The sequence below is a fragment of the Rhamphochromis sp. 'chilingali' genome (genome assembly GCF_963969265.1).
Source record: "Rhamphochromis sp. 'chilingali' genome assembly, chromosome: 19".
Classification (NCBI taxonomy): Eukaryota; Metazoa; Chordata; class Actinopteri; order Cichliformes; family Cichlidae; genus Rhamphochromis; species Rhamphochromis sp. 'chilingali'.
This window is the reverse complement of record NC_137946.1, coordinates 33,476,767-33,500,766: the sequence shown is the minus strand read 5'-3', so window position 1 is coordinate 33,500,766 and position 24,000 is coordinate 33,476,767. Positions and strand designations below refer to the sequence as shown.

Genomic DNA, 24,000 nt, shown 5'->3' with positions numbered 1-24,000 from the left:
GCCATTCGGAAAACACATGTATCCAAAATACAAAACACATGGGGTAATTGCAACCACTCAAATACACACCTGAAGGCACTTACTTGCAAAACCGAACACCAATTAGCCAACTACAAAAAGCCCTCAGCGTAGCCATTTCAAGAACTTCGCAAGCATGGATGGAGGGAGAGCAAGACGAAGAGGAAGAGGAAGAGGTAGAGGAAGAGGTAGAGGAGGAGGAGGAAGAGGAGGAGGAGGCCGAAGAGGCCATGCACGGACCCATATTTCTGATGAAATAAGAGCAACTTTGGTGGACCATGTCATCAACCATGGCCTGACTATGAGGGAAGCTGGGCAGAGAGTCCACCCACATCTAAGCCGCTTCACAGTGGCATCTATAATACGAACATTCCGACTAGAAAACAGGTCTGTCTTCACCTCCATACCTTCTGCTCTACTCAGATGGTTCCATAGCACTGTTCTACAGTATATCACATTACCATATCAAGTGTACGGGGTGCTAATGCTCCTTTTGCAGCCAAAGTGGCTGATTCCTCATATTGAAGTACAGTGTTGTACAGTGGATGACACAGTACGTACAGTAAAGTACTGTAAGAAAAATAAGCAAACCGATGACAATATGTGGTTGTATTCCTCCAGAATGACCCGAAGACCTTCTGGGGGAGGACGGCAACGCCTGTTCACACAACAGCAGGAACTTGCCGTTGTGGACCTAGTGAGGGCAGACAATGCCATCCGTCTCCACCAGCTACGACGGAAAATACTTGCAGACAGGCGAGTGTTCAGCAACATAGACCATGTGAGCATCACCACCATCAGACGCATCTTGGGTAAACACAGCATCACCATGAAGCAGCTCTACAGAGTCCCATTCGAGAGGAACAGTGACAGGGTCAAAGGACTTCGAGCTGAATATGTACGGGTACGTGTAACTGTCCCTTACATTTACAATAGAGTATTGGTGAAGTCCAGTAGCAGCTGAATATGTACCATATCAGTACCACATGGATCTATTCTGAGAGCTACACAGGTACCTGTGTGATGGGGTGAGGGTGCTGTATGTGTAGCACTGTAGTACAGTGACATGTTCCCCTTTTTTTCAGAGGATCATGGCCATGGATGGAGCTGCACAGCCTCATGAATACATTTTCATTGATGAAGCTGGATTCGACCTGAGCAAAACAAGACGACGGGGTCGTAATGTGATTGGCCAAAGGGCAATTGTGCACGTCCCAGGGCAGCGCGGGGGAAACATCACATTATGTGCCGCCATATGCCTTCGAGGGCTTCTGCACCATCATGCAATGCTAGGTCCATACAATAGCCAACACATACTCACATTTCTAGATGCTCTCCATAACATAGTTGTACAGAACAGACCAGATCAGCCCAGGTTTGTGGTGATATGGGATAATGTCAGTTTCCATCGGGCTGCTCTGGTCCAGGCCTGGTTCACCGACCACAATCAATTTGAAGTGGTATACTTGCCCCCTTACTCACCATTTTTAAACCCTATTGAGGAATTTTTTTCGGCTTGGAGATGGCGAGTATATGACCGCCAACCACATGCCCGCATGCCTCTTCTGCAGGCAATGGAACAGGCCTGCGGCGACATTGAGGTGACAGCGATCCATGGATGGTTTCGGCATGCAAGAGGGTATTTTCCCCGGTGCCTAGCGGGAGAGGACATAGCTTGCGATGTTGATGAGGTCCTGTGGCCAGACCCCAACAGACGGCGGGATCCATGAGCCCACTTATGCACACTTGTCATGGTTTTTTGTGTTTACAGTATAGTGTTTTTTCTATTGCAGTATTACAGTTTTTTACAGTCGCTAACAAGCGCCTACCCATACTTCAGATACTTTTTCTAAACTCTTAACACAGACCCACACCTACAAAACACAATTGGCCAAATGGATAATATCCTTCCCAAAAATACACTTTGTTAAATATATACTAACTCCTCATTTCAAAATTAGAACACATCTTTCTCTGCACACACTAACTGTACAAAAACACTATAAATCTGACTCAAAATGAAATTAGTCTGTCAAAGAATAACACTTGTTTTCACTTCACAAGGTACATGCAGTCAATCAAAGTACACCAGGTTTCAAAATACTGGCTATTATTGACATTACAAAAACTGCATAGACTTTTATGTTTCAGTGTCACAGGTATTTGCATGCGAAACATGCAATCCACCATATTGACACCAGAAATGTCTTGGTTGGTAACTGTATGTCCACATGTACAGTAATGTTCACATTTTCCGCATTCCAGTAAAAAGCAAACAAGTTTTTGTTTCTTTACTGTTTACCACAGGAGGTACAGTAGAAACACGGTATGATAGGACAGAGAAAGTTTTACAGTATTGCTTACAGTGAACAAAATATCCATGAAACACACAAGAGCATTCTGAACAAAAAAACAACAGCAAAAAGCCAAGATAAAAAGGGGGGGAGGGGGGCTAAAAAAAAGGCAAAAAAGTTGCATCTAATCTCTGCGATCTTCAGGGTTAGGCCACATGTTTTCATCAACATCACATCTGATGTCAGCCAAGTCGATGCACCTGGGATAAAACCGCCTGGTATGTCGGATCCACCCTTGGCAATCGTCAACTGTGATGTCCCTGGAGCCAGCATCCATGGCTTCAAGGAGGGACATCTGGTCATGTGGCTGATGGTCATAAACCTTCCACCGCCATGCAGAAAAGAACTCCTCTATGGGGTTGAGGAAAGGTGAATAGGGTGGAAGGAAGAGACTCACCAGTCTTGGGTGGACTTCAAACCATGTTGTTATTGCTTGCGAGTGATGGAAAGCCACATTGTCCCAGGTAATTACAAAGGTCCTCATGTTTTCACCCTCCTGACCCTGCTCTGGAACCAGGCGCTGGTGGAGATCATTGAGAAAGGCAAGCAAGCGCTCTGTATTATAGGGTCAAACCTGACATTTGTGAAGGAGTAATCCTGCATTTGCAATTGCTGCACACATGGTAATGTTTGCCCCTCTCTGTCCTGGCACATCAACTGTGGCCCTTTTTCCAATTACATTCCGTCCACGTCGACGCCTTTTGGCCAGATTGAATCCTGCCTCATCGATGTATATGAATTCATGAGGGGCCTGGTTGGCCTCCAATTCCATAACTCTCTGAAACAAAGTTTATGTAAGTCATGTTAGTACTGTATACCATACTGTACTGTAACCTAGTATTGTGTAGGTTACCTACTTGCAAAGTGCAAAGCTTATAGAACTGGACATTGGATTGAATATACACTGTACCTGGACATATTGTCGTCGTAGCTCCTTGACCCTCTCACTGTTCCTCTCAAAGGGAACAGTGTAGAGCTGCTTCATCCGCACTCTATGTTTGGACAATGTCCGCGAAATGGTTGTGAGGCTGATTCTATCGATATTGTCGAATATCTCATGGTCCGCCACAATTCTGGTTTGTATTTCACGCAGTTTTATTGCATTATTTGCAGTAACCATTTCCACAATGGCAAGCTCCTGATCATTACTGAGGAGCTTTCCTCTTCCCCCAGAGGGTGGAAGACGTTGCATTCTTTAGAAAGACAGACAATTCAACATATGCATTACTGTATGACCATATTGACATGTCAAGTGAGAATAGGAACAATCCATGTAAAATGCAATACTTACCTGTTGGTTTGTTGAAAGGTGCGTATAATGGAGGCAACCGTTGACCGCCTCAAATTGGGCTGCACTCTTTCACCAGCCTCGCTTAGTGAAAGACCATGGTTGATTACATGGTCAATGATAGTGGCACGGATTTCATCACTGACTACTGTTCTTGCAGCCCTTGGAATGCCACCACCACGCATTCTTACACCTATACCTTGCCCTCTCCTTGGGCCTGCTCTTCTCTCTGGGCCCCTTGCTCTTACTCCTCCTCGACCAGACATTACAGTGTTTGTCTTTTTTTTGTTTCCAAAAACATCACTCCTCAAGGTCTTGCCTTATGAACCCCACTGAGTCTAAGCCAGAATGGAAGAAGGTGTGGTTGGCCCAATTTACCCAACATAAATCAGCTGTGTGTCAATTATTCAATTGTTTGTTTGTTTACAGCTGAGATATATTTTTGATATTGATATTGTTTTTGTACTGATATCATTGCAGGGGCAGAGGTTTTTATACTGTATCTACGGTTTGGAATATTGTTTTTGCTATTGTGGGATGTTGTGTGTTAACATTCGTAGATACTACAAGAACAGTCCATAGTTTTGTTGGGAGGTATAACTTGTCTGTTAAGAAAATGTAAGCATTGTGGAAATGTGTTCACTGACTGCATATTGGGTGAACACGACATGAAATGTGTGAATGGTATGGCCACAACAGACCGATCCTGTGCTAATTGTGTTTAGAGTTTTGCAAATGTGACAACTGTTTGGACAAACGCTTGTTAGCGACTGTAAAAAACTGTATTGTGTTGTGGTTTGTTTTTTTTTTGCTTTATCTGAATTCATGGTACTGCAATGTACACTATTGAGTAGGTCTATTTGCGTTTTTGGTTGTTTGGAAATGTGTCTCCTGTAAATGTGCCTTCTGAATACACAATGGAAATCAAGGACTGCAGTGTTTTATGTAAAGAAGACTAGTGTGTTCCCCCTGATCTGTCAGTGTTTGCATATGATGCAAGTATGTGTCATTTTGTCAACAGAGTTACATTTTGACAGAGGAATGTTAGGTTTTGACAGCAGAGTTTAGGTTTTGGGAGTGGAGTTTCATTTTGGCACAGATGTGTATGGTATATTTCCCAGTGTTGTGTCGTGTTTACTTGTGTTTAGAGTTTTGGCACAATGAGCGACGTTTTGCCAAATGTGTTCAAGCAACGGGCAAAAACTGTAACTTCCTTCCCAGAAAAATGCACCTCTGTAAAAGTAAGACAGAGGTTGCAATCCTCTGCCACAAGGTTGGTTGGTAGGAATAAGACGAAGCACGAAAGAACAACAGAAATATCAGGTAATACTTACAGTTTTTGCCCGTTGCTTGAACACCATGAACCCATGCTTAGACTAAAGTAACACAAGTTGAAGCTTTTGTTACCATACCTCAAACACATGTACCCCTACCTTAAACAAAAGCGCTGCTTTGCACCCCAGTTCCAATTATGCAACACACCTACTCCTTTATGCAACACACATGGTCCTGCATGCTACACTCCATTTCATACATAAGACACTTCGCTCACAAAATGAAATGTCAGGGTGCCATTCGGAAAACACATGTATCCAAAATACAAAACACATCGGGTAATTGCAACCACTCAATACACACCTGAAGGCACTTACTTGCAAAACCGAACACCAATTAGCCAACTACAAAAAGCCCTCAGCGTAGCCATTTCAAGAACTTTGCAAGCATGGATGGAGGGAGAGCAAGAGGAAGAGGAAGAGGTAGAGGAGGAGGAGGAAGAGGAGGAGGAGGCCGAAGAGGCCATGCACGGACCCATATTTCTGATGAAATAAGAGCAACTTTGGTGGACCATGTCATCAACCATGGCCTGACTATGAGGGAAGCTGGGCAGAGAGTCCACCCACATCCGAGCCGCTTCACAGTGGCATCTGTAATACGAACATTCCGACTAGAAAACAGGTATGTCTTCACCTCCATACCTTCTGCTCTACTCAGATGGTTTTATAGCACTGTTCTACAGTATATCACATTACCATATCAAGTGTACGGGGTGCTAATGCTCCTTTTGCAGCCAAAGTGGCTGATTCCTTATATTGAAGTACAGTGTTGTACAGTGGATGACACAGTACATACAGTAAAGTACTGTAAGAAAAATAAGCAAACCGATGACAATATGTGGTTGTATTTCTCCAGAATGACTCGAAGACCTTCTGGGGGAGGACGGCAACGCCTGTTCACACAACAGCAGGAACTTGCCGTTGTGGACCTAGTGAGGGCAGACAATGCCATCCGTCTCCACCAGCTACGACGGAAAATACTTGCAGACAGGCGAGTGTTCAGCAACATAGACCATGTGAGCATCACCACCATCAGACGCATCTTGGGTAAACACAGCATCACCATGAAGCAGCTCTACAGAGTCCCATTCGAGAGGAACAGTGACAGGGTCAAAGGACTTCGAGCTGAATATGTACGGGTACGTGTAACTGTCCCTTACATTTACAATAGAGTATTGGTGAAGTCCAGTAGCAGCTGAATATGTACCATATCAGTACCACATGGATCTATTCTGAGAGCTACACAGGTACCTGTGTGATGGGGTGAGGGTGCTGTATGTGTAGCACTGTAGTACAGGGATATGTTCCCCTTTTTTTCAGAGAATCTTGGCCATGGATGGAGCTGCACAGCCTCATGAATACATTTTCATTGATGAAGCTGGATTCGACCTGAGCAAAACAAGACGACGGGGTCGTAATGTAATTGGCCAAAGGGCAATTGTGCACGTCCCAGGGCAGCGCGGGGGAAACATCACATTATGTGCCGCCATATGCCTTCGAGGGCTTCTGCACCATCATGCAATACTAGGTCCATACAATAGCCAACACATACTCACATTTCTAGATGCTCTCCATGATATAGTTGTACAGAACAGACCAGATCAGCCCAGGTTTGTGGTGATATGGGATAATGTCAGTTTCCATCGGGCTGCTCTGGTCCAGGCCTGGTTCTCCAACCACAATCAATTTGAAGTGGTATACTTGCCCCCTTACTCACCATTTTTGAACCCTATAGAGGAATTTTTTTCGGCTTGGAGATGGCGAGTATATGACCGCCAACCACATGCCCGCATGCCTCTTCTGCAGGCAATGGAACAGGCCTGCGGCGACATTCAGGTGACAGCAATCCATGGATGGTTTCGACATGCAAGAGGATATTTTCCCCGGTGCCTAGCGGGAGAGGACATTGCTTGCGATGTTGATGAGGTCCTGTGGCCAGACCCCAACAGACGGCGGGATCCATGAGCCCACTTATGCACAATTGTCATGGTTTTTTGTGTTTACAGTATAGTGTTTTTTCTATTGCAGTATTATTTTGTTGTTGTTGTTGTTTTTTGCTTTATCTGAATTCATGGTACTGCAATGTACAGTATTGAGTAGGTCTATTTGCGTTTTTGGTTGTTTGAAAATGTGTCTCCTGTAAATGTGCCTTCTGAATAAACAATGGAAATCAAGGACTGCAGTGTTTTATATAAAGAAGACTAGTGTGTTCCCCCTGATCTGTCAGTGTTTGCATATGATGCAAGTATGTGTCATTTTGTCAACAGAGTTACATTTTGACAAAGGAATGTTAGGTTTTGACAGCAGAGTTTAGGTTTTGGGAGTAGAGTTTCAATTTGGCACAGATGTGAATGGTATATTTCCCAGTGTTGTGTCATGTGTACTTGTGTGTACAGTTTTGGCACAGAGAGCGGAGTTTTGCAAAATGTGTTCAAGCAGTGGGCAAAAACTGTAATATTTAATTAATCAGGGAACTCTTTCCAAGATCCATTTTCTGAACCACTTAATGAGACCAGAGTTGTGGGAGGGCTGAAAAGTATCTCAGTTTAAGTAAAAAGGCAATGTATAGCCCAAAGACTACCAAGTGTCTGAACTAAAAATAAATCTTGGTTCAAATTATTTCCTTTAGTTCTTAAAAGCTGCCACTCTTACCTGAATTTTTGGTTCCTGACGTGTCTCATTTATTCTGGAAAAAAGCCATATATGTGACAAATATGCCATTTTTATTTGGATACTTTCTGATGGAAAACTACACATTCAACAGCTTTACTCTGCAGCTGGAGGGATTAAAGGTCTCAGAGGTTTCCAAATATCCAATCTTTTTCTTTTTCCTTTTCCTTTTCTCCTACATACTTATTATGACATCCAATATCGGAATCGTACTCCTGGTTTTCATCGACCAAAATCTTCATCATCATCTATCATGAGCCCCCGTTTGCTTTCAGATATTCTGCTGCCTCCATCTGAGCGCCTCACCAGTTATCATGAGTGTCTTATTCAGGCTTTTACCACACATATGTATGTCACCACTTCCCACACTGTGCTTATGATTATGGCTTTTGACAGATATGTGGCCATCTGTAACCCTCTGCGATATGCTTTCATAATGACCAACAAAATGATGATCGAGCTGACGGTTCTGGCCTGGGGAGTGGCCTTCGTTTTGGTCGGGGTTCTGCTCGGACTGACCATATGGCTAAGTTGATGCAGGACCATGATCACAAACCCTTTTTGTGACCCTCATTGTTTAAGCTGTCCTGTGACAGTGTGGTCATTAACAATGTCTATGGGCTCACCTTCACTGTGATCCTGTTCACAGGTTCTGTACAATAGTGCTGACCTATACTCAGATTACGGTGGACTGTGTGACCAGCAAGAATAAGTCTTTGAACAGTAAAGCCTTAACCCTTTAAGACCTACCATAGAACCAAGTCCGCCAGAGCTTATAGTATATTTTTACATGCTGTGGAGCCATTTTTGGGAGCATTTCAAGTTGCTATACATCAATACAACCATTATAGCCCAAATTGTAATAATATGTCTGCATTAAGTGCATAGTACTTACATAAATTGCAAAAAAGTGCAATAAACTACAAAAAAATTGAAAATTGTTTTTGTTTTTTAACATATATTTCTAGTTAGAGAAATTTAAGAGGCTTATCCCTCAAAACTGTAAATACAAAAAAGTTGCACAAAATAGTTCCCCACCACAGGAAATTTATTTTGAGTGTCTTCATAGTTTTCTTTTTGAAATACGCCAATTTTTATATATTGCAGGAAAAACGAAAATAAATATTAAAATGCAAATTTGCAAAAATAACAGCATATGCATCAAAATAAACTATTTCCAGCAGTGCAATATGAGTCCTCAGCATCCCAGAAATGACACAGAAAGTCATAAAGTCAAACATAACTTTTAAAAACACCAGTATAGGCTCATAAGGCCCCGATGGTAAAAAAAAACTACATTTCCGCAAAATGACGTCACTTCCGGTTTCGGGCAGGTAACAAACAGCTGATCGATTGGCAAAGCGTGTTTCTGGAATATTATGTTTTTGTTGCTGCAAGTGGTTTTATGCAGTTTTTGGAAAGCTATATGTGGAAGGAAACTGTGACCGAGGACAAGCTGATGGCATCAGATGTAAGTACAACTCCTCCGGTTTCATATGCAAAAAAAATTATTGCTCTGCAACCACGTGAGCTAGCACAATAATTTTTTTTGCATATGAAACCGGAGGAGTTGTACTTACATCTGATGCCATCAGCTTGTCCTAGGTCACGGTTTCCTTCCACATAAAGCTTTGCAAAAACTGCATAAAAAGCCCTTGCAGGAACAAAAACATAATATTCCAGAAACACGCTTTACCGATCTGATCAGCTGTTCAAAACACTTCCTACGTTGGAATAGACGTCAGCGCGAACTTTTGGATTTCCGCCATTACCTGCCCGAAACCGGAAGTGACGTCATTTTCGCGGAAATGTAGTCTTTTTTGCGATCAGGGCCTCAGGGCCTATACTGCTCTTTTTAAAAGTTATCTTTGACTTTATGACTTTCTGTGTCGTTTCTGGGATGCTTAGGACTCATATTGCACTGCTGGAAATAGTTTATTTTGATGCATATGCTGCTTTTTTGCAAATTTGCAGTATAATATTTATTTTCGTTTTTCCTGCAGTGTATAAAAATTGGTGTATTTCAAAAATAAAACTATGAAGACACTCAAAATAAATTTCCTGTGGTGGGAAACTATTTTGTGCAACTTTTTTGTAATTACAGTTTTGAGGGATAAGACTCTTAAATTTCTCTAACTACAAATATATGTTAAAAAAGCAAAAACGATTTTCAATTTTTTTGTAGTTTATTGCACTTTTTTGCAATTTATGTAATTACTATGTACTTAATGAATACATATTATTAAAATCTGGGCTATAATGGTTGTATTGATGTATAGCAACTTGAAATGCTCCCAAAAATGGCTCCACAGCATGTAAAAATATAATATAAGCTCTGGCGGACTTGGTTCTATGGTAGGTCTTAAAGGGTTAAAGACCTGCAGCACCTACCTCTTTGTCTGCATGATTATGTTATTTACTGGGATTCCCTTTATTACTCTGCATCGCTTCCTCGTTATACTCAGTTGTATCTCTTTTGACTGGTGTGCAGCCAAAAGAGATACAACAATTCCTGTCAAAGCTGTTGCACTTTAGAAAGATTTTGCCATCTAAATAAATATTTAAGTAAGAAGAAATATGCTTATTTAAATATAATTATAGTTCACATCCACCAGGTGACCATACCTCGAGATTAGAATTAGGTTGTATTTCAGTCACATGCATGCATCAGTTGTCATGCAGCCTGGTGGATATTACAGTTTTTCTCGATTGCTTAAACACTATAACCAGGCCTCTAAACTAAAATTTCAAAACCGTAACGCTATTGTTCAAAAAGCTCACCCATTTCCCTGAACTATAAACACTATTCCCTGCTTTGACACATGACTCAAATTTGGTGAACTGTTACTGCAAAACTCTACACACAAATCCCTACATTTTACAGTGCTTACACCATGTAGTCATTTAGAAAGCACTAGCATGCAATAATGTTAACTTAAGTCAGCATAGCTTGAGCTCAATTAGCACACAATTAACCAGGTGGAAACACTAGGAGTCAAAATTTAGCACACACCAATCAGAACCTGCGATGGATAGATAAAAGGGCCAAAGTCAGCTCATTCAGGTTTGAAACAATGGATCCAAAGAGATGCAAAGGAGGAGGACGTGGTGGAGAAAGAGGACATGGTGAAAGAGGAGGATGTGGTGGAAGAGGAGGAGGAGGTGGTGAAGGAGGAGGACGTGGTGGAGGAAGAGGACATGGTGAAAGAGGAGGACGTGGTGAAAGAGGAGGAGGAGGTGGTCTAGGACAACAGGGAGGAGGGAGAGGTGGAGGAGGACGTGGTGAAGGAGGTGGAGAACGACGGCGACAAGGAAGGGGAAGAGCAAGGGCAAGAAGACAGTCAGTCTCGGATGAAATTCGAGCCACTTTAGTTGACCATGTCCTTGTCCATGGGATGACTATGAGGGAGGCTGGGCAACGAGTACAACCAAATTTGAGTCGCTTCACTGTTGCCTCCATCATCAGAACCTTCAGGGAGGAAAACAGGTAGGTGTACTTGCAGTAAGACTGCTTTGTACAGTAACGTTTAAGTTACTGAACTTATGTGTCTTGAGTTTCAGTATGTTTCCATTATTTTCCTGTAAAATGAATGTGTGACAGTTACAGTAATGAGTGCTTCTATTTTTGTAGGACACAGAGACGACCACCTGGTGGAGGCAGGTTAAGGCTTTTGTCGGAGGAGCAAGAGAGGGAACTTGTAAACATGGTAATTGCAAATAATGTAATCCGCCTGCAAGAGATTCAAAGGAGAGTGATTGAGGATGATCATCTTTTTCGAGGCATACATGCCATCAGCCTCTCCACAATTGACCGCATCCTCCGAAAGAATCAATTCCGGATGAAACAGGCATACCGAGTCCCTTTCGAACGAAACTCTGACAGAGTGAAAAACCAACGTGTGGAATATGTTCAGGTATGAGTTTTGATACTGTATAAAGTATTGTGTACCATCACAGCATGGCAGTTTATGCTGCCATTTCAGCACTCTTGAACTGTGGTTCAGGGTACCGATTGACTCTACTGTGTTATGTGTTTTGCAGAGAATCTTTGAGATTGAAGGACGGCCTGTTCCCCATGAAATAATCTTTGTGGATGAGGCAGGTTTTAACCTGACCAAAAGAAGGAAAAGGGGGAGGAACATAATTGGCCATCGGGCTATTGTAAATGTCCCTGGTCAGCGTGGGGGGAATGTCACTATGTGCGCAGCCATCAGCCAACGAGGGGTACTCCACCGCCATGCCGTACTAGGACCCTATAACACTATGCTTCTCCTTGCTTTTCTTGATGGTTTAAGACAACATATGTTCCAGCTGGACTACAGGGAACCAGCACAGTCAGAGCAGCCTCACTACGTTGTTGTGTGGGATAACGTCAGCTTCCATCGCGCTGCTCTGGTTCGTGACTGGTTTACCAATAACCCAAGGTTTTCTAATATCTTTCTGCCTGCATACTCTCCCTTTCTAAACTCGATAGAGGAGTTATTTTTGGCATGGCGGTGGAAAGTGACCGAGAACCTTATGTCCATGTTCACCTCCTTCAGGCCATGGAAGAGGCCTGCCTAGACATATCAAGTTTTTCCTTATGCTACCTTAATTCTTGCATGCCAGGGGTGGATCAGGCATGCAAGAGGATTTTACCCCCGCTGCCTGGCTGGGGCCAATATAGCCTGTGATGTGGATGAGATTCTCTGGCCTGACCCAGACCAAAGACAAGATGCTGAGGTGGGATAATGTTTCTGGTGTGTGTTGTACTGTATAGTACATGAATGACAATGTGCCACTGTACATACATTGGTTGCGTCTTTTGTGTTTATCATGTGACAAGGGTTTTGAAGGGGAGAACCATAAGCAACCTAATTGTTTTGGAACTATTGTTTTGAATTAATTGTACCAGTGTGCAAAACTCTGTTGTAGTGTGTGTGTTTTTGAGGGCTTGTGTTTGATGTCTGTGGGCAAAGTTTGGTTTTTCAGCAGGAGTGAATAGTTTTGGGTGTAGAGCTTCATTTTGACCTGGAAATAGGATGTTTGGGAAATTGAGTGAGATGTTATGGATTTGTGTTTACTGTTGTGAGGATATGAGGCGTAGTTTCAGGAAATGTGTTTTAGCAATCGAGAAAAACTGTAAAAGATGAAAAGGTGCCTAATGTAAGAACACCTGAAAACTGTTCCACTGATAAAGAAGTGAGTGTGATAAAATTGCAAAACATACACACAAACGTAGCATCCATCTGAGATTAACTGCAGGATTTTTATTTAGGGTTATCCCTTGCAGTACAATGCCAAATAACCAAAAATCGTGCACTGATGGTTACTAGTCTCTCCACAGAGCACACTAATGTATGAACATCACAGAGAAATAAGAGAGGGCTCTCTAGTATAAGAGCCAGAATGTGCCAGCTTTTAAAAGGAGTGTTATATCAATTTGTCTAAAAGCTTTTTCAATGATAATTTTTAGAAAATAATTTTAGTCACAAAAGATCCTGGAAACATTCTACAAAACAGGTTTATGTGATCAGAATAAAAATAGCAGTTGTACTATCATGGTTAACAATCCCAATAACATTCATTAGGAAAACCAAACTACCCATAAACACATGAGTGATGGTTGGTAAAATTTTTATTTACAATAATACATGAAAAAAATACATTTCTTTAACTTAAAGATGATGAAATGTGTCTGTTCGCCTTCTTCTTCTTTCCTGTCATAAATCTCCTGTTACGATGGTGGTTGTTCACATTAAACATCTGAAACTCATATGGAAACATACATTTTAAAGGCGACCCACCCGAACCCATTGGGAAGATTTCCCTCCAATAGTGAATCTACATTGATCTTCACTAAAAACCTTTGAGTATAGAAATGGCTGTACTTTCTAATGCAATACTTTTGGTGAACTCTTTTAATTAAGACTGAACATCTGAGCTTTCAGAGGCAAAAACCATATATCAATAAGGATATGTGTCACATATAAAACACATCGTTCAGTGCATCATCGTCTTAACAGATCTGTCTTGGGAGGAAGTTGCTTAGCAACAGTTGACCTGCCAACATGTGAAGCTGCAGCTGATGACTACTGATGAAACACATAAAAGCGTCTGGGACTTTCTTCATGTTTGGGCATGGACGGTGGTTTATGGGAGGGTGGGAGAAATATGGATGTCTGCTGTCTCCTGCTTTTGTTCCAGTAGCTCTGAACTTTAGAAACCAAACTATCAGAGCAACGCTTTCAAAATGTCTTTCTTGATAATGCAGATGTGGAAAGAGACCAGTTTAAGAGTCTGGTAATCTTTATTCAACTTTTAAATGTGACAAATATGATCGCCTCTGTTGTCTGATGCTGGATAAATTGCTGTTGATTGTCTGTGCATTGCTGCTGTCGTGTTTGTCGTTAATACTACAGGATGTACAGGATAAACTAGGACTTACTACTGGATATTCACAGTAAAATATGGACAACCAGAGCTTAAATGCAGATATCCTGATCCTGGGGGGCTTAAAGGTCACCCCGAAGTTCTCTATTGCTGCCTTTATCTCCCTCCTCCTCGTGTACATTTTCATCATGGTGGCTAACATTGGCTTGGTGGTGTTGATCTTTATGGAAAGGAGCCTGCACCAGCCAATGTACTTGCTGTTCTGCAACATGAGTGTAAATGAAGTGTTTGGGTCCACCATAGTGGTTCCTCATATACTCAGAGATCTTTATGTGTCTGACTCGGAGCGATACATTCATTACATCGTCTGTGTCGTTCAGGCCTTCTGTGTTAATCTCTATGGAGGCGTGTGTCACACTATACTCATGACCATGACTTTTGATCGATACATGGCCATTTGCAACCCGCTGCGCTACACCATCATAATGACCAACTGGATGGTGGTAAAGCTGTCGGTGGCAGCGTGGGCGGTGGTGTTTGTCATGGTGTCGATCCTCCTCAGTCTCACGATCCGCCTTTCACGCTGCAGGAGATTCATAGACAACGTGCACTGCGACAACGCCTCCCTTTTCAAACTCTCCTGTGAGGATGTCGTCATCAACCACGTGTTTGGCCTGAGCTACAGCGTGCTCCTGCTGGGCTCCTCCATTGGCAGCGTGACTCTCACCTACATTAAAATTGCCACTGTGTGTTTGCGGAGCAAAACCAAGACAATAAATAGCAAGGCTCTGCAGACCTGTGCCACCCACCTCACTCTGTACATCATCTTAATGTTCTCAGCCTTCATCATCATCATCCTGCACCGTTTCCCTCATCTTTCCGACCACAGGAAGATGGTGAGCACTGTGGGTGAAGTAGCCCTGCCGGTGCTCAATGCTGTCATCTATGGGCTGCAGATTAAAGAGATTAGGCAGAAGATTGTGGCCTTGTTTCAGAGGAAAGGGCATTTACAATGATACGGGAGCAAAACATGTACAGAATGTGTCTTCAGTGATGTGTACATAGTTTTTAATTACATCAGTGAAATTATGGACATATAGCTGTACTCACAGCAGCGAACACCAGTTAAAACACTTTGAGGTATAAATCATCAACAACATTAATGTGTGATTGTGAGAACAGTTTACAAAAGCCAAATATTACATATTTTCATATTAAAGAATGATTCGTGTAACCAGAGGATGCCATAATCACCTACATTACCTAATATTGACCTGTGTTGTGAATAAAAAAAGAACTACTGTGCTTCTTTTCCTTTCCTTTTTTTTAACCAAAAATTCCCTTAAAGTTTTTTGAGCATAGGGTTCACATCCACACCACTTTCAATGTATCACTGAAGCTATTTCTTCTCTGAAAAATGGTTGGTTGTAGGACGAGCCTTACTCAAGGCAAATACACATGGAGACACAACCAGGGCTTAGGTGTCTAGGCAAGAAAGTTGAGTGCAAGAGGAAACACATCAATGCTCAACCTTTCACGAACCAAGAGGAGCATCAGTATCCATCAGCATTTTAGAATAGAATAGAATAGAATAGAATAGAATTCAACTTTATTGTCATTGCACATGCACAGGTACAGGGCAACGAAATGCAGTTTGCATCCATCCAGAAGTGCTTTAGTGATATAGATATATTACAATATATATTAGCAATAATATAGATATGTGAGTATATTACAGAAATGGGTCTATTATGTTATAATGTACACGGTATGAGGTATGTTGTGAATATTCTATAACTATAAGTATGTACAGGCTGTAGTGAGTACAAGCTATGTACAGGCTATGAACAGGATATAAATATGAAAAACTATACAGAATATGAAATAAATAACTTTACAGAAATCTGAGATATACAGTTATACAGAAATGGGAACTATGCAAGTTGTAAACAGTTGTAGGGTTAAAGATTATCGAATGTACAGAATGATTATTTACACAGAGCTATACAGCAGTGCAGTTAAGATAAGTGAGATATGTGGATAATTTCTACAGAGTCTATATAAAGTGCTAGTGGTTGTGAGTGGTGGTTCAGTCCATGTTATTATTGTGTGTTTGAGGGTACAGTTGTCCATTGTGGGTGTGTGTATGTTCAGTCCATGTGTTAACGTGGGTCAGATGTCAGGAGGCAGAGTTCAGGAGTCTGACAGCTGTGGGGAAGAAGCTGTTCCGGTACCTGGTGGTCTTAGTCCGGAGGCTCCTGTAGCGCCTCCCAGAGGGCAGGAGGGTGAAGAGTCCATGGGTGATTGGGGTCTTTGATGATTTTCCCAGCCCTTTTCAGACACCGCTTCCTGTAGATGTCTTTTATGGCAGGAAGTGGTGCTCCGGCGATGCGCTGGGCAGTTTTCACGACCCTCTGCAACGCCTTCCGGTCCGAGGCAGAGCAGTTCCCGTACCAGACTGTTATACAGTTGGTCAGGATGCTCTCGATGGTGCAGGGATAGAAGTTCACCAGGATGTCTGAGGACAGGTGGTTCTTCCTCAGAGTCCTCAAGAAGAAGTGGCGCTGGTGAGCCTTCTTGACCAGCTTGGAGCAGTTGGTCATCCAGGTGAGATCCTCGGAGATGTGGACTCCCATTTTTCAGAGAGGGGGACAAGCCGAGGACCAGCCCCTCAACCCCAGACCTGGGCCCGCTGAAACGTTCTCCATTTGAAACAATGCAATATCAGGGATTGTAACATCTAGTCCTTTTATTGAATCAGAATGACTCAACAAATCAATATACTGCATGCCAACTCATGTATCTGGACACTTAATGGCAGGAAATGGACATGGCATCTTTGCAGGAAAGCAAAATTACAGAAACCTTCAAATAATGTAAAGATAATGTATAAGTAGATCAATTCTTGAATGTCTCATGGTTGCTAAATTGTGACCAAAAATATTTTGCAAATCTTATTTTTAACAGTCACACTAGAGAAAGATGCATGCTCAAATATTTATGAGGTCAAAATATCCTTATGCTTAATCCTAGAAATTTGTTTTTCTCCTTTTTTGCCTCTTAAGAATTACTTTCCCAGTGTTTTAAAATCTGAGGACAAAAGAATTAAATATCAAGTATCACACCCTTTTTCATCAGAGCGGGTCTTTTTAAGTTAAGCCCCAACGCCCCCGATACCGGGGGCAAAGGGGCTCACGAGTTACGTAATCCTCCATGCCGTCACGCCTTTAATGCAAATATCAACATGTATAGTATCCACTGCATGTGGACCAGAAACTCCGGGAAGAACAAGCTGGATTTCGCAGTGGCCAATCATACATAGAACAGATTTTCATCTTGCGTACCATCATCGAACAGAGTTTAATGCCTCTCAATTACTTTTGTCGATTTCACAAAGGCATTGATAGTGTCCATTTAGATTCCCTCTGGAATATTGCCCGGTCATATGGCATCCCTGAGCAGTTTGTCAAAATATTCCAAACTCTCTACCTCCAGTTCCAGTTGCTGCATCTGCACAGAAGACGGCTATACGGATTTCTTCACCATCAAGACCGGTGTGAGGCAAGGGTGTATCCTCTCTCCTCTCTTCCTGTTCCTTCTTGTCATCGACTTTGTTATGTGGAGTGCCATGGACCAAGATGGCTTTGGGATACCCTGGCAACCACCAACACGCCTGAAGGACCTCGACTTTGCAGACGACATCACTTTGTTGGCCGATGTCCAGAAAAACATGACTACTATGACATCATGCTTGGAGCAAGAGGCAGCCAAGGTGGGCTTACGGATCAGTAGAAACAAGACCAAGGTCATGAGGATAGGTTACATGATGACACAGGAACCCATTACGGTAGGACTGCAGGCACTCGAGGATATGAATCACGGTCTACCCCAAAAGATCGATCTGGCGATGAAGATTCGCCTGCTCAACTCCATCGTTATACCTACTGCGATCTACACTTGTAAGACGTGGAAAATATCAGCCAGAATCACCAAAAGACTCAATGTGGCCCAGCAGTGATGGCTAAAACGAATCCTGGAGGTCTCCTACCACAACCACGTCACCAACAAAGAAGTACACCGTCGAACTGCCACACGTCCCCTCCAGGACATTGTGACTGAGCGGCGTGTGCTCTTTGGAGGTCATGTTCTACGTCACCCCCCACATTGACTGCCTAAGCTCGCCATCACATGTAACCCACCCCATGGAAGATGCAAACCAGGCTGCCCCCATACAACATGGCGGAGGACCTTCATCGATGACTTACGTGCCATAGACATTGCATAGGATGAGGCCAAAGCAGCCGCAGCTGATCGAGTATGCTGGCGGACACTTGCCGCCCAATGTGCAAAATGGCGCAGGAGGACCTAAGTCTAAGTCCTAAGACCTAAATATGGTGTCCAAAGTGTGCCACAATTGAACAGGCCTGTGCAACACCTTAACATTCATGGATTAACAGTGCTGTAAGTTTTTGCTGTTTCATTTTAGAATCATAAATCTTAGCACAGATGATGTTTATATGTTGAAGACTAAATTTCTGAATTAAAATGTGAGCCAAAGCATATTTTCAAAAAGGTTATATGCTAAAAAATAAATGAATAACTACTATTCTACTTACTTTTTCTGTGTTCTAGCTTCAGTAACTTTGACACAATAAGATCTGCTGCAATATTTACACCTGTGAAGAAATCTCAAAAGTGTTAACTTTATTTTGAAACCAAGATTGTTTATATAACCCAGTGTTTCTTTAGTTATTTGATATTGTGTGATATTCAGTATATATGTATATCGCTATATTGGGTGTTCTGTTATAAAATGTTCTGCAATGACTTTTTGTTTTTTTTAATTGCCATTGATTTGCAGCTGCTTTACGACAATCGACTGGGGTAGTACACTCTAGCGGGAGGGGCTATGAACTCACATGGCTTGTAGCTGTGCCAGAGAGCAACTAAGATGAGCTAGTGGGGAATGTTTACATCTGCAGTAGCCTTAAAAGACTATTGTTCGTTCTCCTGCCAGGTGAAAATTTGTATGTATATACTCACTTCCGGTGCCCCCCGTGTGTGACAGTCTGTTACAGCAGCTCTGCTCATTCTGAGTTTCAGTCTTTCTCATTTTTATAACTAAAGTATTAGCAATTAGACTCTGCAATCATGTTCTACCGTTTTGTGCTAGTTTTAGTCGTTTTTCTCTGTTTTTTTTCCACTTTTTTCACCTGTGTTTGGGGACCCAGCACATGGATCCTTTGTTTACAGTAGGGATCAGCCGTTAGCACTGTGTCCCGCAGCGATACTGCGGGCAGATAGACTTGACATTCCCAGCGAGCTGAGGAAGAAAAGACGGGGGTGTGGTGCTGGGAGGGAGCGCCGTCGTCTGAGAAGGAGACATTATACACCATGTAGCATCATGATGCTAACAGAGTCCTGGCTAACACCGCTGACTCCGGACACAAGCGTGACGCTACCTGGGATTCCAGCTGCTCTGGGTGGACAGGACGAGAGAGAGCGGTAAGAGGAAAGGCAGGGGACTGGCAGTGTTTGTTGATGACAGATGGTGTAATCCTGGGCACATCACTGTGAAAGAACAACTCTGCCACAGAGACATCGAGCTGTTAGCCATTAGCATGCGTCTGTACTACATCCCCAGGGAATTCTCACATGTTATTGCGATAACAGCGTATGTTCCCCCTTCGGCCAACGCGGATGCAGCCTGTGACTCTTTCCACTCTGTTGTCATCTCAGAGAGCCCTTCTTTTAATATCAGGGGACTTTAATCATGTCTCACTGAACTCCACGCTGCCCACCTTCACCCAGTACGTGGCATGCCCAACCAGAGACAATAAAACACTGGACTTACTGTATGCCAATGCTGAAGAGGCATACAGTTCATTACCTCTACCTCTCCTGGGCAGATCTGATCACAACCTGGTGTACCTTGTCCCTGTGTATGAGCCCTTAGTGCAGAGGGAGCCACACACAGTGCAGAGATGGTCGGAGGAGAGCGAGGAGGCTCTTAAGGACTGTTTGGAGTCTACAGGGTGGGCCATTTATATGGATACACCGTAATAACATGGAAATGGTTGGTGATATTAAAGTCCTGTTTGTGGCACATTAGTATATGTGAGGGGGCAAACTCCTCAAGATGGGTGGTGACCATGGTGGCCATTTAGAAGTCGGCCATCTTGGATACAACTTTTGTTTTTTCAATAGGAAGAGGGCCATGTGACACATCAAACTTATTGTTAATGTCAAGTTTCTCTTTGTTCACAACCATTGACATGTTGAAGAGGTTAACACGTGAGGAGCGGATTGAAATTGTGTTTATATCTGGTGAACGCAGTAACCGGGTCATTGCAGCAGATTTCAATGCAAGACACCCTACAAGACCACCCATCTCCCATGCTACAGTTAGCAAACTGCTTGCTAAGTTTCATGAAACTGGTTCAGTGTTGGATTTGCCAAAAGTGGAGGCAAGAAAACTGTCACTAATGAAGAAACATCAGTGGCTGTCCTAGCTTCATTCAGCAAGAGCCCACAGCGTAGCACTCACCGCATGTCACTGGAGAGTGGCATTAGTCGAACATCCCTTCGGCGGATATTAGCTACTCACAAATGGCACCCTTACAAACTCCACGCAGAAGATTTTGTTCAGTGATGGGGCAAACTTTTATTTGAATTGTGAAGTTAAACAAAACCACCGCTATTGGTCTGACACTAACCCACATTGGATGGATCCCTCCAAGACTGTTGGAACAACAAAAGTGATGGTTTGGTGTGGTATATGGGGTACAACGATAGTGGGTCCATTCTTCATCAATGGAAACCTCAAGGCCACTGGATATTTGAAATTGCTACATGATGATGTGTTTCCCTCTTTGTACACTGAAGCTGGCACGTTCCCTGAGTTTTTCCAGCTGGATGGTGCACCACCACATTACGGGTGCCAGGTCCGAGCATTCCTAGATGAACAGTTTCCTGGAAAGTGGATTGGTCGTCGTGGGCCAGTTGAATGGCCCCCAAGGTCTCCCGATCGGACCCCCTTAGACTTTTATCTTTGGGGTCATCTGAAGGCAATTGTCTATGGTGTGAAGATACGAGATGTGCAGCACCTGAAACTACGGATACTGAATGCCTGTGCTGGCATTTCTCCTGCGGTGTTGCTATCAGTGTGTGAAGAGTGGGAGAAGAGGGTTGCATTGACAATCCAACACAATGGGCAGCACATTGAACACATTTTATAAGTGGTCAGAAACTTGTAAATAACTCATGAAAGAATAAAGTTACCCTGAAACCAAGCACACCATTGTTTTTCTTGTGACATTACCAATAAGTTTGATGTGTCACATGGCCCTCTTCCTATTGAAAAAACAAAAGTTGTATCCAAGATGGCCGACTTCTAAATGGCCACCATGGTCACCACCCATCTTGAGGAGTTTGCCCCCTCACATATACTAATGTGCCACAAACAGGACTTTAATATCACCAACCATTCCCATGTTATTACGGTGTATCCATATAAATGGCCCACCCTGTACTGTGTGGGAGGTGATCTGTGACAACCACGGAGAGGACATTGACAGCCTTGTGACATGCATTATGGACTATATTAACTTCTGTGTGGTTAACACCGTACCTACCAGGACTGTGCGGTGCTTCTCTAACAACAACCTGGATGACTGCAGAAATTAAAGCCATCCTCATGCAGAAGAGGAGGGCCTTAAAATCCAGAGACAAAGAGGAGTTGAAAAGGGGGCAGAGAGAGCTGATAATGAATGGGAAGGACAGCTACAGGCAGAAGATGGAGAACCAGCTTCTGGTGAAGTCTGGAGAGGCCTTAGAACCATCTCGTGCCACAAACATCAGAACTCTCTGCCTGGGAGGGATGTGAGGTGGGCAAATGAACTGAATCTGTTCCATCTCTGACACCTCAGACACTTCACACCTCCTCTACTCACCCTGCTCACTCCTCCCCACCCCCAACAACAGCATCCAATACACACTCAACACAAGGCTCCAGCCTGTCTCTCTCAACAACCCAGGTTAGAAGGGAACTGGGGAGGATTAAAGCCAAGAAGGCAGGGGGTTCAGATGGCATGAGCTCAAGGGTCGTCAGGTCCTGTGCAGACCAACTGTGTGGGGTGATGGAGAACCTCTTCAACCTGAGCCTGAGGCTGGGGAGAATCCCACAACTCTTGAAAACCTCCTGTGTTGTACCAGTGCCAAAGACCTCACGCCCCAAGGACCTCAACAGCTATAGGCTGGTGGCTCTGACATCCCACCTGATGAAGACCATGGAGCGGCTGGTCCTGGCTCAGCTTCGGCGCCAGGTGAGCTCATCACTGGACCCACTTCAGTTTGCCTACCAGCCTGGCATCGGAGCGGATGATGTTGTCATTCACCTCCTACATCGTTCCCTCTCTCACCTGGAGACCGCTGGGAGCACTGTGAGAATCATGTTATTTGATTTTTTCTCCAGTGCCTTCAACACTATTCTTCCCATGGTCCTGAAGGACAAGCTGGAAAACACCGGAGTGGACCACCACCTCACTACCTGGATTCTGGACTACCTCACTGACCGACCACAGTATGTGAGAACTCAGGGCTGTGTGTCGGACAGAGTCGTCTGCAGTACAGGGCTCCACAGGGAACGGTTCTGGCTCCGTTCCTCTTCACCATCTACACTGCAGACTTCTCCCACAACTCCACCCAGTGCTTCCTGCAGAAGTTCTCTGATGACTCTGCAATAGTCGCCCTCATCACTGATGGGGACAACAAGGAGTACAGAGAACTGACTCAGGACTTTGAGGACTGGTGCCAGCTGAACTACCTCCACAGCAACACTAATAAAACCAAGGAGTTGGTGGTAGACTTCCGCAGGCACAAACATCCTCCACTGCAACCACCGAACATCCAAGGTATGGACATTGAGGCTGTGGACAGCTACAGGTACCTTGGTGTTTATCTGAACAATAAACTGGACTGGACTCATAATTAGGACACCCTCTACAGGAAAGGGCAGAGCAGGCTGTACTGTCTTTTGGAGTGAAGGTCCCACTCCTGAAGACCTTCTATGACTCTGTGGTGGCCTCAGCTATCTTTTACGGTGTGGTCTGCTGGGGCAGCAGCAACTCTTCTGGGGACAGGAAGAGACTGATCTGGAGGGCCAGCTCTGTTCTAGGATGCCCTCTGGACCCAGTGGAGGTAGTGAGTGACAGGAGAATGGTGGCTAAGCTGTCATCCCTTTTGGACAACATCTCCCAACCCATGCAGGAGACTCTGACAGCACTGAGCAGCTCCTTCAGTGGCAGGCTGCGGCACCCGATCTGCTGTCAGACTCCACAACAAAGACTTTGCAGCTGATCAAACACACAAACCCACTCATGTGCAATAAGACTAAGTGCAATACTCTTTTTCTGACAAAGTTGTATTTTTACTCAATTGTATATAGCACTTGTATTCCAATTTTATCCTATTGTGTATATTATTATTTTATTTTATTCTATTCTGTACAGTTGTTTACAGTATCGTATTCTTATTCTATTCCAGTGTTCTCTGATTTTGCTATATAACTTGGCACTGCCCACTCTCTGCTGTAACAAAACAAATTTCCCACGTGTGGGACTAATAAAGGTTATCTTATCTTATCTTATCTTAGATTATGCTATTCCATGTGTTATCATGTATTTATGTTATGATGTGATGTGTACTAATGATTATTAATAGTTACAGCTAAAAGTAGTAGGAATAATTGGGACTTGAGAGCATCAGTAACCTTATCCTGAGCATATGCACGAACATCTGTGAATTCATCTGCCGCTTTGCAGAGAGAGACAATGTAGTTTTGTGAAAGGTATGGTTTTGATCCAGAATACACCGTTATGTTAAATGGGGTTAAAGCCAAGTTTAAACTACAAGAGGTGCAAAGGGCGTTCACTTTGCTGGATTACTTTGTTAAAATTCAACAAAT

General features: G+C 43.3%; 2 protein-coding genes, 1 long non-coding RNA gene and 1 pseudogene across 4 annotated transcripts; all 4 read left to right on the top strand.

Moving 5' to 3' along the window:
* Positions 1–5,559: 5,559 nt before the first annotated feature.
* LOC308387725 (uncharacterized protein) lies at positions 5,560–6,992 on the top strand. Its single transcript, XM_080867979.1, has 3 exons — positions 5,560–5,616; positions 5,851–6,133; positions 6,315–6,992. Exons 2-3 carry the CDS (start codon positions 5,852–5,854, stop codon positions 6,957–6,959), a joined length of 927 nt encoding a protein of 308 aa, XP_080724105.1. The 5' UTR covers positions 5,560–5,616; position 5,851; the 3' UTR covers positions 6,960–6,992.
* A 743-nt stretch (positions 6,993–7,735) lies between these two features.
* On the top strand, positions 7,736–10,199 carry LOC308387522 (olfactory receptor 4E1-like; annotated as a pseudogene). The gene is made up of 2 exons: positions 7,736–8,387; positions 10,024–10,199. The product of its transcript is annotated as an olfactory receptor 4E1-like (transcript).
* Positions 10,200–10,949: 750 nt separating this feature from the next.
* LOC308387775 lies at positions 10,950–11,990 on the top strand. The gene is made up of 3 exons (XR_013969984.1): positions 10,950–11,151; positions 11,296–11,578; positions 11,706–11,990. It is a non-coding gene; the product is annotated as an uncharacterized lncRNA (long non-coding RNA).
* A 2,123-nt stretch (positions 11,991–14,113) lies between these two features.
* LOC308387723 (olfactory receptor 4E1-like) lies at positions 14,114–15,052 on the top strand (the record flags this gene model as incomplete). Its single annotated transcript, XM_080867977.1, has 1 exon — positions 14,114–15,052. The coding sequence occupies one exon, from the start codon at positions 14,114–14,116 to the stop codon at positions 15,050–15,052; it is 939 nt and encodes a 312-aa protein (XP_080724103.1).
* Between the last annotated feature and the right edge of the window lie 8,948 nt (positions 15,053–24,000).

Bases quoted from the DNA above. Each gene is read 5' to 3' on its own strand.
- LOC308387725 (XM_080867979.1), top strand. From the start codon at position 5,852: ATGACTCGAAGACCTTCTGGGGGAGGACGGCAACGCCTGTTCACACAA. The intron at 6,134-6,314 runs GTACGTGTAACT...CCTTTTTTTCAG, and splicing joins TTCGAGCTGAATATGTACGG to AGAATCTTGGCCATGGATGG.